Here is an 18,988-nt window from a genome sequence, read left to right as displayed (position 1 = left end):
TTTACCAAGAAAGTAATTTTAGGGGCAGGGGGCGGAATGCCACTGATTATGTAGATAGGTTTTGGTTTTGAGTTGTAATCATGGGCCTTACAGAAATTTCATAAAGTTAAAAGAGCAACGTCTTTTTAAAAGACTGTAAACATTATTTTAGAAGAAAAAGGAGGGATTCGAGACAGCAATCTATTTTTGCAAAACATATTAAGTGATACTTAGCATGACACATATTTATGAGGCCTAACTATTTCTATTTTCAGCCCATTTAATTTTATTTCCACTTTAATTTCATAGCTCATATCGCGTTATAAATACTCCCCTCTGCAGGAGCCAAATGTTGCTGAAGGCAGCAGTTTTTATGTCCGCATTTGAGGAAACAGGCTGATTTGTGGGCGCGGGAAGTTACCTGACTAACACAAATCTTTCTTCGTTTCATGAAATTTACTGCTTGGTTGCAAGAAAGGAAAAGAAAAAAAAAACCCTCAAAAGTGTTGAGGAAAACCCCCCAAACAAATCACTAAAGGGAGAAGTGAAAAGTAAGGGTGGATTCTACTCACCAGTCTCATCAGTGGAAGTCTTGCCTAAGGACTTCTGTTTGTCCAATGGGGCTTTTGCACCTCCCCCTGAAATTGGGGTGGTGTGCAGGGGGGGGGGGACAGGGGGGGGGTCATTCCACCTGGCAAGTTGCAACGCTTGCAGAGATGGAATGGTGAGGAAAATGTGAGATTTCAGTAGAGATTTCAGTAGTCTTTCAGGCAAACTCTTTTATTGCCCCTTTTTTGACGAACTGACATCAACTGTTGGGAAGGAAGTGTTTCAAAAATGAAGCTGGACAAGCGTCTTTGCAAGATCCTTTAGACCGGGGTGGGAGGGGATCCCTTTTTCAGCCAAGGGCCACGTTACCCTGGCAGAAAGCAAATGACATTTTGCAAGGAAGAAGAACAGAGAACAGCAGTGAGCTACCACCGTTAATTTCTACAGTAGAGTCCCATCTCTTGGAATGGTCTCCCCAGAGAAAACCGCCTGGTGCCCTCTTTGTCATTGTATTGAGCAAAACACCTGGAGGCATGTTGCAGTGGGAAACAATGCATGAATCCATTAAAACCTAAACAATTTTCCTGTAACTGGAACATGAAGTGCCATAAGTTCAAAAGGAAGCCCTCCAGACCTATGTTATTTGGGCACAGAATGACAACACTTGCTGTTTTTGACACTGCTTACATCTCAAATCTGTCTGAGCCATTTAGGGGCATTTCCAAATGTCCTCACACTTCTCTCTTGATTCACAAGCAACGTATTTTTGGGAAGCCTCAGATCTCCCAAGAAGGCAAACTTCTGCAACCAGTATTTCTTTTGAGTTCTGAAAGTCTGTCATTGATACAAGTTTGGCTTTTCCCAATAAAATTTTCCACTCCAGTGGCTCCCCATCTATTGCATCGCCTTGGTCTACTACAAAACCAAGACGAATGCCCATTTACAAGCTACTTTTGCATCATAAAAAAAGAGAAGACATTCTTTCTATTTCCTCTATAAAAGAGGATAATAAAGAAAACAAAGCAATAACTTTCCCAGGGGGAGCCGTGTTGGGTCTGCTGCAGCAAAACCAGCAGAGAGTGATGTGGCTCCTTCAAGACTAAGAAATGCTATTATGGAATATGATTTTGTGGACAGAGCCCACTTCACAACTGCATGCGGGGAAGAAACCAGAATTGGTTTTGGTAGTGATGAATATGGAGCGATTCAACGTGTTGGGAACCAGCGCAGCCCCTTCCAAAAGCTTGGGTGGGGTGGGGGAGAGGGAGCTGGTCTTATAGGAAAATATAAAGGTAAAGGGACCCCTGATCATTAGGTCCAGTCGTGACCGACTCTGGGGTTGTGGCGCTCATCTCGCTTTATTGGCCGAGGGAGCCGGCATACAGCTTCCAGGTCATGTGGCCAGCATGACTAAGCTGCTTCTGGCGAACCAGAGCAGCGCACGGAAACGCCGTTTACCTTCCCGCCAGAGCGGTACCTATTTATCTACTTGCACTTTGATGTGCTTTCGAACTGCTAGGTTGGCAGGAGCAGGGACCGAGCAACGGGAACTCACCCCTCGTGGGAATTCGAACTGCCGACCTTCCGATCGGCAAGTCCTAGGCTCTGTGGTTTAACCCACAGCGCCACCCGCATCCCTAGGAAAATATAAGTGCCATGCAATTTCCTAAAACAGCAAAGAGTTTTGCAGGACCTCAAAGACTAACCTATTTATTGAGGCATAATCTTTCATGGACTAAACCCCCCTTTTTCATGTACACAAAGTGGTCTTAAACCAACGACTTCATGTTACGAGAAAGGAGATTCCGACGAAACATCAGGAGGAACTTTCTGACAGTAAGAGCTGTTTGCAACAGTGGAACGGTCTCCCTCGGGAGGTTGTGGACTCTCCTTCCTTAGAGGTTTTTAATCGGAGATTGGATGGCCATCTGCCATGGATGCTTTAGTTGAGATTCCTGCATTGCAAGGGGTTGGACTAGATGACCCTTGGGGATTCCTCCTTTCAAATGCCACAAGACTCGTAAGAGCACTGCTGGATCAGGCCAAAGGCCTATTGAGTTCAGCGATGAACCAGATGCTTGCAGGAAGCCTGCGAGCAGGACCTGGGTCCAAGAACACTCTCCCCACTTGTGACTGTCAGCAGCTGGCATTTGGAGACGTCTGGAGGAGGTTGAACGCAGCCATCACAATTGTTCTTGCTGCAATGGACTAACAGGACTAGCTCACTGGAGACTGCTTCCGAGGTCCCTAAGGGAGCCTCCCATCTACTTCTCTTTGAAGCTCTCCATCAGCAGTCGAAAGGCTTCTCATAGTTCAGCCCAAATGCTGTGCAGTGCAAACTGTGCCACCCGATTGCCACCCCATCTGCTTGCAGACCAGGCTTAGTGCCCATTCCAGGTCCTGCTTCCTGCCCATCAGCTGATTCCCAGTTTGCTTTGTATTTAGATGCACACGGCCTCTCTCCTCTCCCAGTATGCCCCATGGAGGACCTTAAGGTCCATAAATGTTGTTGTTGTTTAGTCGTTTAGTCGTGTCCGACTCTTCGTGACCCCATGGACCAGAGCACGCCAGGCACTCCTGTCTTCCACTGCCTCCCGCAGTTTGGTCAGACTCATGTTTGTAGCTTCGAGAACACTGTCCAACCATCTCGTCCTCTGTCGTCCCCTTCTCCTTGTGCCCTCCATCTTTCCCAACATCAGGGTCTTTTCCAGGGAGTCTTCTCTTCTTATGAGGTGGCCAAAGTATTGGAGTCTCAGCTTCACGATTTGTCCTTCCAGTGAGCACTCAGGGCTGATTTCCTTCAGAATGAAGAGGTTTGATCTTCTTGCAGTCCATGGGACTCTCAAGAGTCTCCTCCAGCACCATAATTCAAATGCATCAATTCTTCGGCGATCAGCCTTCTTTATGGTCCAGCTCTCACTTCCATACATCACTACTGGGAAAACCATGGCTTTTACTATATGGACCTTTGTTGGCAAGGTGATGTCTCTGCTTTTTAAGATGTTGCCTATGTTTGCCATCGCCTTTCTCCCAATTTCGTGACTGCTGTCACCATCTGCAGTGATCATGGAGCCCAAGAAAGTAAAATCTCTCACTGCCTCCATTTCTTCCCCTTCTATTTGCCAGGAGGTGATGGGCCCAGATTTGAATGCAGATTTCCAAAAAATAGCAAGGAGAGACAAGAAGGCCTTCTTAAATGAGCAATGCAAAGAAACAGAGGAAAACAATAGAATGGGAAAAACCAGAGATCTGTTCAAGAAAATTGGAGATATGAAAGGAACATTTCATACAAAGATTGCCATAATAAGGTCGATAAATAGCAACACCCTAGAGGTCCCGGGCCCTAAGGAAGTTAAATTAGCCTCAACCAGAGCCAGGGCCTTCTCAACTCTGGTTGCGGTCTGGTGGAACGCTCTGCCTCATGAGTCCAGGGCCCTGCGGGATCTGATTTCTTTCCGCAGGGGCTGTAAGACAGAGTTGTTCTGCCTGGCCTTTGGCTTGGAGTCAATTTGATTCCCTCCCCCTTTCTTTTTTCCTTTCTCCTCCTGTGATGAAGCTACTTTTTATGTTTTTAATGTTTTAATGTTGTATTTTAATCTTGTGTTTAAGTTGTACTCATTCAACTCATTTTTATTATTGGTTGTTAGCCGCCCTAAGCCCGGCCTTGGCTGGGGAGGGCGGGGTATAAATAAAATTTTATTTTTATTTTTATTTTTATTATTATCCTAGCAAGGGTGAAGAGTGTGGAGGTGTAGAATTAGACATGGGCCTCTTTAAAAGACTTGAAAGTAGTAACTCAATCCTTCTCTACTAGCTACTTTGGAATTTTCTAAAGATACTTGTGTGTGCCCTTTACACTTGGAAGGGTGTGTGTATGTGTGTGTGTGTGTACGTGCGCACTGTACTTGTGTATTCATAGAAAGGGATACATTAGAATCAGCTCAGGTTTATTTTAATCTGAAATAAAGTCTGCGTTAATGCCACTAAGAGATCTAAGTTGCAATATGGCTAAAATAAATTCCTTCCCTGTTGTTGGAGCTGGGAGAACAGCTTCATCCATTTTCACGGACTATTCCCTCTCCCCTCCACTTGCGAAAGGAGAAAGAAACTGCTTTAGATTGGTTTTAAAGTCAGAAAGCTCTTGAACTGACCTGCAGGGGTTATGCAACTCTGAAAATGGCATCAATTGCCAGTAGCCGCTCAGCCAGCTGCATTTACAGCTTTCCTTCAAGCGTCACATTTTCCTCTGCTTTTTCGAAAACTGCAAAGTATTGTTTTCGGGCACAGGGCTTGGCCACACCACTTTTGCAGATCAATTTGGCGCCAATAGCCTGCTCCAGATGCATCTTATTAAGTGCTTTTAATGGGGGGAAGCTGCAGCAGTGCAGGCCACATTCTCAGATGGCAGAAAAAACACGTGCCTCCCCCCCCCCCCCGAGACATCAAGGGAGCAGTGCTGAGAGGTCACGTGGACTGAACTCCAACAATGACATTCCTGGACCATTAACCTATCTATCAATGGCCATTTTTCCAAAAGAGGTAAATCTCCAGGTTCAGTGACAGAATTCACTAGGGGCTTGAGGAACAGCAACAAGGAAGGCCACCAGCTTCATGCCCTGCTTCCAAGATTCTCAAAGGGTGTACGGCCGCTCTTGGAAATGGCACAGAAGACTTAGAGGCACCTTGGTCTGATCAACCAACGTTCACTCACATATAATAATAATAATAATAATAATAATAAATTTTATTTATACCCCGCCCTCCCCGGCCAGAGCCGGGCTCAAGGCAGCTAACACCAGTAAAATTACAGTAAAAACATAATGGGGGGGGAGGGACCAATTTAAAATACGAGTTAAAATGCAATTTAAAATGCAGATGAAGAAACCAACCTGCCATGGCCGGTCCCAATCCAGTGGAATAGGAAATGCTCCAAGCCACGCCCCCACCACGCTGCACATCGCGGTAATCTGTAGACTGCTATCCCAGATGGACATTGCCCTGGGGGAGAAATGTAAAAAAAGCTCAGTGACTTTAGCGGGGTGGGGGTGGGGTGCATGCATTAGCCTGGGGAAGAGGGAACTGAGAGGAGATACGATAGCCGCCTTCAAACATCTAAAGGGCTGTTGCGTGGGAGATAGAGCACGCTGGTTTCTCCTGCTCTGCAGGGTAGGACCCAAACCAACAGCATCATGTTACAGGAAAGGAGATTCCAACTAAACACCAGAAAAAACTTTCTGGCAGTAAGAGCTGTCCAGCAGTGGAACTCACTCCCTCGGGAGGTTGCAGACTCTCCTTCCTCGGAGATTTTTAAGCAGAAGTTTGATGGCCATCTGTCATGGAAGCTTTAGTTGAGATTCCTGCACTGCAAGGGGTGGGGATAGATGGCCCATGGGGTTCCTTCCAACTCTCCAATTCTATGATTCGCAGCATTGGACCTGCCTAGTCAAGGCTGCTACCCCAAAGATAAAGGTAAAGGGACCCCTGACCATTAGGTCCAGTCGTGGCTGACTCTGGGGTTGCGGCGCTCATCTCGCTTTATTGGCTGAAGGAGCTGGCGTACAGCTTCCAGGTCATGTGGCCAGCATGACTAAGCTGCTTCTGGCGAACCAGAGCAGTGCACGGAAACGCTGTTTACCTTCCCGCCAGAGTGGTACCTATTTATCTACTTGCAGTTTGGCATGCTTTCAAACGGCTAGGTTGTCAGGAGCAGGGACCGAGCGACGGGAGCTCACCCCGTCACGGGGATTCGAACCACCGACCTTCTGATTGGCAAGTCCTAGGCTCTGTGGTTTAACCCACAGCGCCACCTGCGTCCCACAAATCCCAAAGACAGGGTCACAGAATTGTAGGGACGGAAGGGGTCCCGTGGGTCATCTAGTCCAACCCCCTGCAATGCCGGAATCTGTTTGCCCAATGTGGGGCGCGAACGTATCACCCAAAGATATAGTCTCATGCTTTACCAGCTGAGCTGTCCGAGTGTGCTATCCTAGTAAACATGTTTACTCGGAAGCAGGTCCCACCAGCTAAGTGAAATGTACAGGGTCAAGCTGCAAAACTGCAGGCGTATGTACTAAAAAATAATAATAACAGTCGCACTCGATTTATACACTACCAGTTGTCCCTCTCATATGTCAAGCCATGGGGTTTAAAGTGAATTCCTTTTAAAGCCAGACATCATCTGGATCCTACATAACTAAAGAATACTGTGAGTGTCTTCCTGATTATAAAAGTAATCACAGAAGAACTTCTTAAAGGATCCTTTGCCCAAGGGGGGAATCATTTAGTGATTATCTTCTCACCAGTGCTCTCAACACTGTGGATTTCGCTCTCTTTCTCAAGGCCATCAGGCTGCATCTTTGCTGCGTTAAAAGCAGCTTATGAAAACACTGCCATTTTGAGAGGCATTTGGAACATATGCTTTGCCTACAGTTTTACTTGGTTAATGTTGATTTATATAGCTACTGATGATTGTAACTGCAACATTGCTAATACCTACAGAGATCGGTGGCTTTAATACAGTGGTACCTCTAGATGCGAATGGGGTTCGTTTGCGAGCCCCGTTCGCATCTAGAAGCAAACGTAACCCATGTCCGTGCGTCTGCGCGTGTCACGTTTCGGCGCTTCTGTGCATGCGCATGATGTCATTTTGAGTGTCTGTGCATGCGCAAGCAGCAAAACCCGGAAGTAACTTGCTCCGTTACTTCCAGGTTGCCGTGGAGCGCAACTCAAACGCGCTCATCTCGAAGCACATTCAATCCAAGGTATGACTGTATTACCGCTGAAGTTCTTTGTTTAAATTTCTGATGTTTAATTTCCGCTTAAAATAGTTTGTATACTGTCGTACCTCAGCTCCCAAATGCCTTGGGAGTTGAACGTTCCAGCTCCTGAACAATCTAAAACTGGAATTGAGTGTTCCGATTTTCAAACATTAATTTCGAAGCCAAACGTCCGATGGGGCTTCCGAATGGCTGCAGGTGTTTCCCACAGCCAGTCACAAGCCGTGCTTTGGTTTCTGAATGTTTTGGAACTCGAACAGACTTCCAGAACGGAGTCCATTCTACTTCTAAGGTATGACTGTACTGTACTGTATATGCCTAATGTTGTAAGCATACCCTCCAACATTCCTCCGATGAAAACAGGGATGTCCAATTCCATAATAAAAAGTAATTTTATTATTTATACACTGCCCATCAGACTGGGTTGCCCCAGTCGCTCTGCGCAGCTTCCAACATATATAAAAACATAATAAAACATTTTTAGAACTTCCTACACAGGGCTGCCTTCGGATGTTTTCTAAAGGTTGCATAGTTACTGATCTCCTTGACTCAGGGGGTCACATAACTCCATACCCTCCAACATTTCCCTGATGAAAATAGGGAAGTCCTAAGGAAAACTGGGACATTCTGGAATCAAATCAGAAACCGGGATGGCTTCTGTAAATCTGCGACTGTCCCTGGAATACAAGGACACTTGGAGGGTCTGCTGTAAGCTGCTTTGAGACTCAGGTGGTGAAAAGCAGGATATAGGTTTTAAAAATACATAAATATTGACGTCGCACATTTGCCTCTGCCTCACCTGCAAAGCAGTACAGAAAGCTCATCAGATGGTTAGGGTCCAGAAAGCCCCACAGCTGAAACAGCCCAGGGGCAACTCTGCATTGTGGAACGTGGGCTGAGCGAACTGCAGATCAAATCAATGGGGGCAGAGCCTCACCCCTTTCAGCAAAGTAACAATAAAATTTCACCAGCATTGGTACCCTTCTGGGACTCCACGTGGCACCAGGGGCTTTTCCGAACCCTCGTGATTCACTGTTCACATGCTGCCATTCCTCCCACTGTGCAAGCTTTTTAATTAAGTTCAGCGGGGTATCAAAGGCTCCTGGCTGAGGAATTCTAGTCACATTGGAGGGAAATCTAACTCAAATCGTTGACATTTAATTAGATGTAAATCAAGATCCCTGCATTGTTGTCGTCCAAGTCCTGATAGAGACTTATGCGCAAGAACCACAAGGGACTGCCACTTCCTGGAGCTAGACCCAGATGTCTTTCCACACGAGTCTGATGAGATTTACGTTTACTTACATCGGGAATCGGATTTCACTTAAAATTGGTTTGGTTTTTTTCTGCCCCCGCTGAGAAAATTGCTGCTTATGTAACCATAGGATTGGGGGGGGGGGGATGAGAGAAAGTTTGCAAGTTGTCAGCTATCTAGATGGCGCTGACAAAGGTGCATGGCGTCTCATGCAATGGCATCCCATTCTAAACACATTCTGCGACCTCTCTTTGCTTGACAGCAGGATCCTGTGACTATTCACATGTTGGCGGACTCCACCTCCCATCAGGCTCAGCCAGCAGAGCCAATGGAAGTTAGAGTCCAACAAGAGCTGGAGAGCCACAGGATTCTCCATCCCTGCCTGACATATGGAAATGCAATGCACTCTTCAATCCCAGCACCCGAAGCCGGATCATTTGCAAAAATGGACCAACGCACCCGAAATATCCAGCCGATTATCTCCAATCAGTTGGCAAAGCTCTTTTGCACATTGCACACTGAAATGTGGGTGGTGGGAACACATGAAACAGCCTTCTCTGTTGCGGCCCTCGATCCATCGAACTGCATGTCCCCATTTGGACCCCTCCCTGCTGGTTAAAAACTTTTGGGTTCTGGCTGGCCTATAGTTTCTGCAGTTCTTGATCATTTCTCTCCCCCCCCCCCAGCTCCCTCAGTTCCTGTCATGGATTTGCCTGGGTGCAGAGGAATGGTGGGAGGCACCAGCAGGGGAACTCCCCAAGGGAACCCCCAGGGAAAGATGGCTCAGAGCCAGGAGACTGGTGATGACCATGAATGGCGAGAGGGAGAGGAGGGAGCAGACTGGGAGGAGAAGGTGTCGGAAGCAGAAAAGGGAACAGGGTTTGGTGAGCAGGAAGAGATGGTGGCAGAGGGCAGTTCAGACTCGGAGGCAGAAGAGGAGGAGGGCCAGAAGACAGAGAGGCCGGCTGCCGAAAAAGCCATGAAGTCTCCCCCTCCTGCTGCGACCAGCTCCCTTCTTTCCTAGAACATGCAGAGAAATGAAGAGGGCAGGTTGTGTACAGGCGCAGTTTGCGACTGCTTGGGAAAAACCCTGGAGACGAGGAGTCTTAGGAAGTACAGTGGTACCTTAGGTTACATTCGCTTCAAGTTACAGACTCCGCTAACCCAGAAACAGTACCTCGGGTTAAGAACTTTGCTTTAGGATGAGAACAGAAATCGCACAGCAGCAGTGCAGCAGCAGTGGGAGGCCCCATTAGCTAAAGTGGTGCTTCAGGTTAAGAACAGTTTCAGGTTAAGAATGGACCTCCAGAACGAATTAAGTTCTTAACCCGAGGTACCACTATGGTGGGAAGATGGGGAACTTCTCGCAACTGCCTTCTTGGAGCAAGACCTACTGGGAAGAGTTGATGGGCCTAAACTGTTTTGGTTCCTTGAATAAAGAGTTAACTTGTGTTTCTTTTATTGCTGACTGATGCTTGACTGCAGCTCCAGAGGTTTTATTTACTGTTCCTGTCCATTTTGGTATAATATTGTTTTCAATCATGCTTGGGGTGTGTGTGTGTGTGTGTGTGTGTGTGTGTGTGTATCTGTTTCCAACTATGGACATTTTGCAAGAAATGGGAAGGAAACGACATTTTATTTTTAAGCACATAATTCACAGATGAGTGCACATGTTACAGAAATGTAACATAGGGAATGAGCTGCACTTTAGACAGCCAATGCTTTGGACACATCTCTTAGGGAACACTATAAACCATGGACTGCAGATACCAATCTGGGGGAGGGCCATAGCTCAGAAGCAGAGAATCAGCTCTGCAAGCACAAGTCACCTGGCTCAATCCTGAGCATCTCCGGGTTGGGGATGAAAATGTCCAAAACCCTGGAGACCTACTGACAGCCAGTGAAGACGATATTGAACTAGTTGGATCAATAGTCTGACTAGGTATAAGGCAACTTCCTATGTTCCTATGTCTGAAAACACAAGGCGATAGATATCCTTAGAAGGCTCTTTAATCCAGCTTGTACCAATTTTAAAGTAGTAAATAAAAGAACCACAATGACTTTTAGCTGTCACAGAAAGGGCATCGCTGGAGCCTTCAGCGCTCAGTGTTTACAGACACTTTGCCATCTGGTTGCAACATTATTACCCAGGCTGTATGCACAGAAAGAGGGAAAATCCAACTTTTCTCCTAGCTCAAAAGCATTCACGGCAGACACAAAATCAGCCCAAATCACCAGGCTGGCATAACATTTCAAATTCCTTAAGTACAGCGGCGCCTGCAAAATCAGCTCCAGCATAAACAAACACTTCTGCGCAGACAGCAAGAGAATATCTCCTGCTTAGTCTGTAGCTGAATTTATCGCATTAGAGGCTTTGCTTAGACATGGGATCTGCGCTAACAACCGACTTTGGCCAAGGAAGAGAGAGAAGCAACCTAAGCAAAACGCCTCATTGTTATTTTTTTATACGTCAGACGTACACTGCAAAAGCCTTGCAGCATTTATAGCTCAGGTCCTGAAATACTTATTGCTTGCTTAGGTTTATGCACCTTTTTCATGACTAGACAACTGGCCAAAGCACATTCATTCTCTCTCTCTCTCTCTCTCTGTGTTACATATGGTCAATTTCTATAATGGAGGGAACTAGCAACAACAGTCTGAGGATCCGAGCTGCAAAAAAGTGTCAAGGCAGCTAAATGTGCAGATGACACAGAAACAAATCACAACAGCTAAAAATCCACAACAGATTGTGAGGAGCTGCAGAAAGCTTTCATAACACAGAGTGTGGGCAAAGAAACAGCAGATGATACTCCAGGTGGTAATGGGGCGGCGGGGGGGGGGGACACACAAAATACATACACAGATTCCCCACCCCAAGTTTTAGCCTCTGAATTAGCAATTGCCTCTCAGGAAAGAAATCCTGTGAATCACCCGGCACACTAAGGAAAGTCTTCTGCAGCAAAAGAGGGAGAATAAGCTGGGATTTAACAGCAATGAAGACACCACAAAATGTGACTCCGTAGATATCAGTGATGCATCCAAATTCTAACTACCGCGTCTAAGGCCACATTTACGCCATACATTTAAAGCACTAAGATGCCACTTCAGACAGCTGTGGCTTTCTCCCAAAGAAATATGGAAGCTGCTGTTTGTTAAGGGTGCCGAAGATTATTTGGAGACAACTATTCCCCTCACGCGGGTGGCGCTGTGGGTTAAACCACAGAGCCTAGGACTCGCTGATCAGAAGGTCGGTGGTTCGAATCCCCGCGGTGGGGTGAGCTCCCGTTGCTCGGTCCCTGCTCCTGCCAACCTAGCAGTTCAAAAGCACGTCAAAGTGCAAGTAGATAAATAGGTACCACTCCGGCGGAAAGGTAAACGGCGTTTCCGTGCGCTGCTCTGGTTCGCCAGAAGCGGCTTAGTCATGCTGGCCACATGACCCGGAAGTTGTATGCCGGCTCCCTCGGCCAATAAAGCGAGATGAGCGCCGCAACCCCAGAGTCAGCCACGATTGGACCTTAATGGTCAGGGGTCTCTTTACCTTTACCTTTACTATTCCCCTCACAGAGCTACAATTCACCAGTTCCCTGGGAACAGCATTCAAAATTTGCCAGGCGCATTTTGTACCTGTCCGTCAGTCGCTTGCGACCAAGTGAAGATGCCCAAAAGCCAGGATGGCACCTGATGTCTCTACCACCTGGAGATCATTGGATCTGAACTGTTTTCACACACCAGCAACACGTCCTGTAGAATTCTATCTGTTATATTTTATCTGCACAATCAGGATGAATTTCAGGAACCAAAAAGTTGTGTTGAAAAGCTGGCCCTAAGAAGCTGTCATATACAGACCCCTGATCCGTACTGTCTGGGCCGAGAGGCAACAACTCTCCAGGGTTTCAGAGTGCAGACATTCCCAGTCTTATCTGGTGACACCAGGGATTGACCCCAAGACCATCGACATGCAAAGCAGACACTGGTACTGAGCTGTGCCCATTCCCCATGCCAAGGAGAAGCAAGGGCAAGCACTCCACTTTTCTCATTTTTATTTTTATTTTTGGCTCAAGGAGCAGCCAGTCATGCAAGTCCTCCGCTGCAGTCTGGAGGGAGAGAGCCCAGACACAGATTTACCACTTCACTGCAAACTAGACCATAATTACAGGGAGGCAAAGAAATACTACAAAAGACCCTAAGGACAAAAAAAGAGAAAGGAGGAAATGTAAAAAGAAATACATCTCACAGAGAAGCAAGAGATAGTACAGATTTAGGATCCCAGACTAGTTTGCACAAGCACACCTGGCATCAACGATGCAACTAAATGCCCTTTTGGAAACGCAAGGCAAGTGCCGAGCATAGTCTCTCACCTCCACACAGTATTGCTGAATTGGCACAGGGAAGACTTACCGTATTTTTCGCCCTATAGGACGCACTTTTTCCCCTCCAAAAATGAAGGGGAAATCTGTGTGCGTCCTATGGGGCGAATGCAGGCTTTCGCTGAATGCAGGCTTTCGCTTGGAGAGCGAGAGGGGTCGGTGCGCACCAACCCCTCTCGCTCCCCAGGCTTCAGGAAGCTATCAGCAAGCCTGGGGAGCCTGCGGGAGTTCCCGCAGGGCTCCCTAGGCTGCGGATAGCAGCCTGCCGCCCGGCGCACGGAGTGCCCTGAAGCAGAGCGCCCGTGCGCCGAGCAGACAACCGCAGCCTAGGGAGCCTGCTGCTCTTGTTTTTCTCCTCTAAAAACTACGGTAGGTGCGTTTTTAAAAGCTCGGGCTTCCCCCGCCCCAGCCCCGCAGCTGGGGGGGGGGGGGATAAATTTCCCCCCCTTTATTTCCCCCCCCAAAAAAACTAGGTGTGTCCTATAGGGCGAAAAATACGGTATTGGGATTTTAAAAGGCACAGGAGGGAGACGAAGGGTTGGAAATTTGACGATCAATAATGGTCAACTATGGTTCAGCTAAGCTGACTGAGTGACAGCTGAGTTGGGATGAGCAAGTTATGCAGCCTTATCTTTGACCAAGAAGGAGTTGGGGACTTAACACCGGATGAGTTGGGAATCAGCAGGCTGAGCCAGAGATCCACTTCCTCCTAAACCGCTCATCCTAGTGGAACCCACTATAAGTCTGCCTGCTAGGTAAGTGTTTATTGCTTTGAGTCATGCCTCCTGGGTCACCATGGGGAAAGGGGGGTTTCTTTAAATGGGGTTGGAGCAGCTGTGCCTTTTCTTTGATGTATTCCTTTTTTAAAAAGATAAAAATAAATAATTATTTTTTAAAAGAGTGAGCAGCTAGCCCGGGCAAGGGGTTGGAGGGAGGTAAGAGGTGAGAAAGGCAAAGAAGGATTCAAATAGCAGCAGTAACAAAATCGCCAATTGCCTGTAAGACAAGCAAGGGCTTTTTGTGCAGCCTGCTATTTTCGCCAACAATGCTTGAGCAGTTTTCCAAAGAGGTTTCCTCTCCTGCCTCCATCAGCCCTGACAATCTCTTCGCAGCATTTCTTCCCCGCTCTGGGCTTGTGACAGCTGGCCATTAGCTTAGTGACACCGGTTACAATACAGAGATGTCAGAGCACAAAGCAAAGTCCAGGAGTGGCGAGCCGAAGGCGTCTTGTTCCTTGCAGACAGAACTACAGGAGACAGGAGCCGTGAGGAGCAATTATTTAAAGCACAGGATGTGGCTTATTTATATATAATTCTCTTTGTGTGCGTGCACAACACACTTAGAAAGACTGCACCAAACAATGAAAACTCTTAGCATTCTCTGTGCACACTCCATGCACCCCCTGCAAAAAAAAAGGGTGGGGGTTTATTTTTAAACGTTTGAGTTCCCTGGGACAGCTGGCGACTCCGATGACATGGAGTATGTGTGCAAAATGTCCTTTCCACACTACCAAACCACCCCCATAATACTTGTGCCAACATGGTGCCCTGCAGACACTACTGGGACAGCAACATCCACCAGCCAGCATGGCAAATGACAGAGTCAGTAATCCCCTTTGGGGATCCCTGCCATAATACCTTCTCTCAGCTCCACCCTGATAGCAGGCAGCTCTGCAGGGGGTTGGACGAGAGGACCCTTGAGGTCCCTTCTGACTGTACGTTCCCCATGATAGAGAAATGGAAGCTCCAGATTCAAAGGCAAGAGGTCTCTTGGACAAACCACAGGGGAAGTGAGATCGCCTTTGGTCAGTGCTTGAATAGCTAACGTTGGAAGCAGAAAGCTGGACCAGATGGAAGGAAGTATTTGGGGATCACTCGTAGCCAAATAAGATTGTCTTCCATAAACACGGTTTTAACAATGAGTCCGTAAGTGACTGTGGAGGCCAATCGTGGATCCACACGTCCTTCCACAGTGGGGACATTGGTTTCCGGGTGGGAGTTGATCACGGTGTGAATTTGCCGTGTGCCTTCTTCCTAGCACGTTTCTCCCTTGCGTCCTGAGTTTGAGTGTCTTCAAAGCCCATGACACCTTTGGTAAAGGCTGTTCTCCCACTGGAGCGCTCATAGGCCAGTGTTTCCCAGTTGTCAATGTTTATACTACATTTTTTTAGATTTGCCTTGAGACAGTCTTTAAACCTCTTTTGTTGACCACCAGCATTACACTTACCATTTTTAAGTTCGGAATAGAGTAGTTGCTTTGGAAGACGATCATCAGGCATCCGCACAACATGACCAGTCCAACGAAGTTGATGTTGAAGAATCATTGCTTTGGCACTGGTGAAGGAAGTAACTTACCTAAGACAACAGTAGGGTCTGAGTCCACAGCACAGGTAACCAGTACATACCCCACCACTGTTGTTTTTCCCTCTGCTTTCTCATCCCACAAGAGTGAGAATTAGAAGAGTTAGAACTTAGCTGCAGAGCACATACGTGGCAGGCAAAAGATTGCAGGGTCAATCTTTGGCCTAGAAAAGACTCCTTGCTGAAACCCTGGAGAACCACTGCCAGTCAAGAGTATGCAGAGTAAGCTAGACTGGCCAAAGATGACTTGGCATATGGCATAAGGTAGCTTCCAATGAGAAAAACCCCATTCTCTCCATCATCCATTAGCACTATCTCGCCTTAAGACTTATCCCAGTAGCACCTGAATTCTGCATATAAAAATTCAGTGTAAGGAGACAAAAGGAACTCGGATACAGAAACCTGGGTCATTGACTAATCAGACCATCTACTTCCACCATCACCACCCCTTCCTCACTCCATGCTGCCCAAGCTTATCACCTGTAGAGGCAGGCAAATCCATTTTGCACCTGCAAACATGTGCCAGCATCACCAGACATGGAGCCTTATTGAGTTCATGCCAATTGTGCAAATGTTTAAGGAAAACCTCACCATTTTTGCCCTTAAAGTGGTGGTCATGCTGAATTGAGATGACGTGGGTGGGTGCACATTAAGACATAGTGCTTTAGTACACCAGCGTACATCCCGACAGGCCAAATCCAAATGCTCAATTGACTGACTAGTTCATCCACTAGAGACTTCCAACAAAATGCCCATATTGCTGGCTGGGGAACAGAGAATTCAGATTGTTCAGCATGTTCCGGCCAATGCCTTTTTATGCTTAATAGGGAGTTTCCAAATTGAGTGTTTTTCAGAATGCATTAAAAAGAACACCGCAAAATCATTTCGCTCCCCAACTATTATTTGCCACTGAAACATTATAGACTTTTAAGGGGGCAGTGGGAATTAAAGGTAATGGGTTGTGCTCCAACAGGTGTTCCATTAGCACAAGGACTTTCACCTGCACAATGGACGTCTCCTTCCTCTCCTCTCCCTGCCCTGACCTAATCTGTTCTGAGGTCTCCCCCAACCTACTGGAGCAGAGAGGGGTTACACAGGAAATGGAAGTTTATGGGATGACTTTGTTGAATACAACCTCAGAAATATTTTATTTTTTTGCAAAGAAAACAAAAATCAGTTTAAGTCGAAGACTGTCAGTGAAACACTAAATATCTTGGGATAATTAGATTTAATATAGTAGAATGCTACCTCGGTATAATGCCAACGCTTACATAAATGTACAGAAAAATAATAATTATATACAAACTAATTTCTGGGTTCCAGTTCCTTCTCCTCCCTCCTTCTTTGGAATGGCCAAGAGTTTAGCAGACACTTTTGCTTCTGTTTTAAACTAACCAGAACTTGTCATGCCATTGAAGCTGGACAAATTATGGTTAATTTTAACTACGGTTACAGAAAACAAGCCATCTTCAAACCATACTTTATGGAGCTTGCTTGTTTTCACCGACAGTGTAGGGTCAGGACATAACACTAAACTGGCTAATCTAAATCAGAAAAGGAAGCATCCAAGCTCTTCTTGGCAGCTGCGCCGGAGGGGGGAAGGGCCAGCACATGATCCTCACCCTCGTAACTTTAAACCATAGTTTACCATTATGTGCAAACTGGGACTCTTGAGTCTCACTAATGTCATACTCTAACATGGCCAGGGAATGGAGATGGGGCTATGTATGCAATGGGCAAAGAGCTAGGCAGAGAGGCAGAAGCTCAGAGTCACCTTCACCCAAAATAAGTTCTAAGAGACTCAGTGAACAGAGTAAGCTGGGGTCACTAGAATCAGAGGGGGAAAGAAATACAATCTAAGTTAAATTGTTATCTCCCTAGATTGGGCTGGGCGGCACATAGCTACCCTTTGTTAACATTTTCAGACACCAAATAATCACAACCATGTATTGACTTGCTGGAAACATGAGCATGCCTTGCACCAAGTCATGTACAAGGTATTATTTTTGGTTGCCTTTAGTAACACAGCTCCTATCTCAGAGCTTTCAGTGGTAGGTAGGTCCCTGCCCTATTGCTCTTGTAGCACCTTATACCTGCAAGTTAATTTCCAGTTAACTTCCCTGTAAAGACATAGTTAAGTCTATTGCTAAGCAGTCTTCACTTTGAAGATAGTAGAGGCTACACACTATGACTTATATGCTGCATCTTCTGCCATGGGAGAGTTGAGGGTCTTTGTTATTTGTTATGGGTGTCCTGCAAACAAATAAACATTAAGTGTTTTTAAAACGCCTGCCTTTGCCATTGTGGGAAGTTTTATTTTTTAAGCATATAGCTATAATACTATTCTGGTGTTGATTTGAATATTCCTATCTTTTAAATGAGGGACGCAGGTGGCGCTGTGGGTTAAAGCCTCAGCACCTAGGACTTGCCGATCGAAAGGTCGGCGGTTCGAATCCCTGCGGCAGGGTGCGCTCCCGCTGCTCAGTCCCAGCGCCTGCCAACCTAGCAGTTCGACAGCACCTCCGGGTGCAAGTAGATAAATAGGGACCGCTTACCAGCGGGAAGGTAAACGGCGTTTCCGTGTGCGGCTCTGGCTCGCCAGAGCAGCGATGTCACGCTGGCCACGTGACCCGGAAGTGTCTCCGGACAGCGCTGGCCCCTGGCCTCTTAAGTGAGATGGGAGCACAACCCCAGAGTCTGTCAAGACTGGCCCGTACGGGCAGGGGTACCTTTACCTTTACCTTTACCTTTTAAATGACACAATATTTATTTGAGCAATTTTTCCTTACCTGGAGAGATTCTACCAGAGTCATCTCACCCCACGTGAGTTTGTCCTTCTGGCCAAATTACCAAGGAAGATACCTTACAGAGCTGGATGGCCAGAGAATGGAAGTTGGCAGAGTTATAACTTCATAATCCAGGCAGACTGCCAAACTAATGACTCCTCATAGTTACTGAAAGTCCTACAGTTTAGTGAAGAACGGTCCACTTTAGGGTGGTGACTGCAAAATCAGATAAGAACGTGTGCTTGTATCCAACTAAATCATACTTGGAGTAGAGACCCCTTGAATTTAATAGACACGGCGATCTTAAGCCCATGAATGTCAGTGTTTTGCTCTCAATACTTGGATGCAACCCACAATTTTTCATGTGCGAGAACATCAAAACACACACACACACACCAGACTGTGGTCAACAGCACAATTTCTGCATCTGCCTTCTAGAACTACTGTACACACTGACCCCCCCCCCAACAGAACAAAGCAAGCGCCTCTTTAGCAGGAGACATGTCAATTGTCACTACTTGAAGATGCGTGAAATAAAAAGGACAACTATTTGTTGCCGCTATAGGAGGACTATAGCGAATGTATTCTGTAGAGACGATTCAAGCGTAATAATATGCCACTGAACATATCTACCCAATCCAAACCAAAAGTACACAATAACACCATTTGCCATTATCTTCGGTTTTTCCAAAAGCGGTGCCGAATGACAGAGCTGAGCCATAGCAACGTTGGGGGGGGGAGGGGGAAGGAGAAATCAGAAAGTAGTTGTTGCACTCCTTCTGTCACAGAAGAGCCTTCTGCTAGCGTTTCTTGAGATGACAGATGACTTGTTAACAAAAGCACTTGTTAACAGTGATTTTGACAGGACCAAACCACGTGTGAGGCAGGAGACAAGGGGAATATCTCCCCACTTTTC

The 18,988-nt window shown here is 46.6% G+C and overlaps 1 protein-coding gene across 2 annotated transcripts in view; it reads right to left on the bottom strand.

Annotated features, from left to right (window-relative positions):
• Positions 1 to 18,988, bottom strand: part of PIGF (phosphatidylinositol glycan anchor biosynthesis class F) — a 37,085-nt gene that overhangs the window by 8,409 nt on the left and 9,688 nt on the right. For both annotated transcript variants that reach the window (XM_079968991.1, XM_079968992.1), the window contains exon 5: positions 5,418 to 5,526. In XM_079968991.1, the coding sequence (XP_079825117.1) occupies positions 5,418 to 5,526 (109 nt within the window). The remainder of the gene's footprint in view (positions 1 to 5,417; positions 5,527 to 18,988) is intronic.

Source organism: Podarcis cretensis (assembly GCF_951804945.1).
Source record: "Podarcis cretensis genome assembly, chromosome: 3".
Taxonomy (NCBI): domain Eukaryota; kingdom Metazoa; phylum Chordata; class Lepidosauria; order Squamata; family Lacertidae; genus Podarcis; species Podarcis cretensis.
The sequence above is the reverse complement of the archived record's forward strand: the minus strand, read 5'-3'. Positions and strand labels throughout refer to the sequence as shown.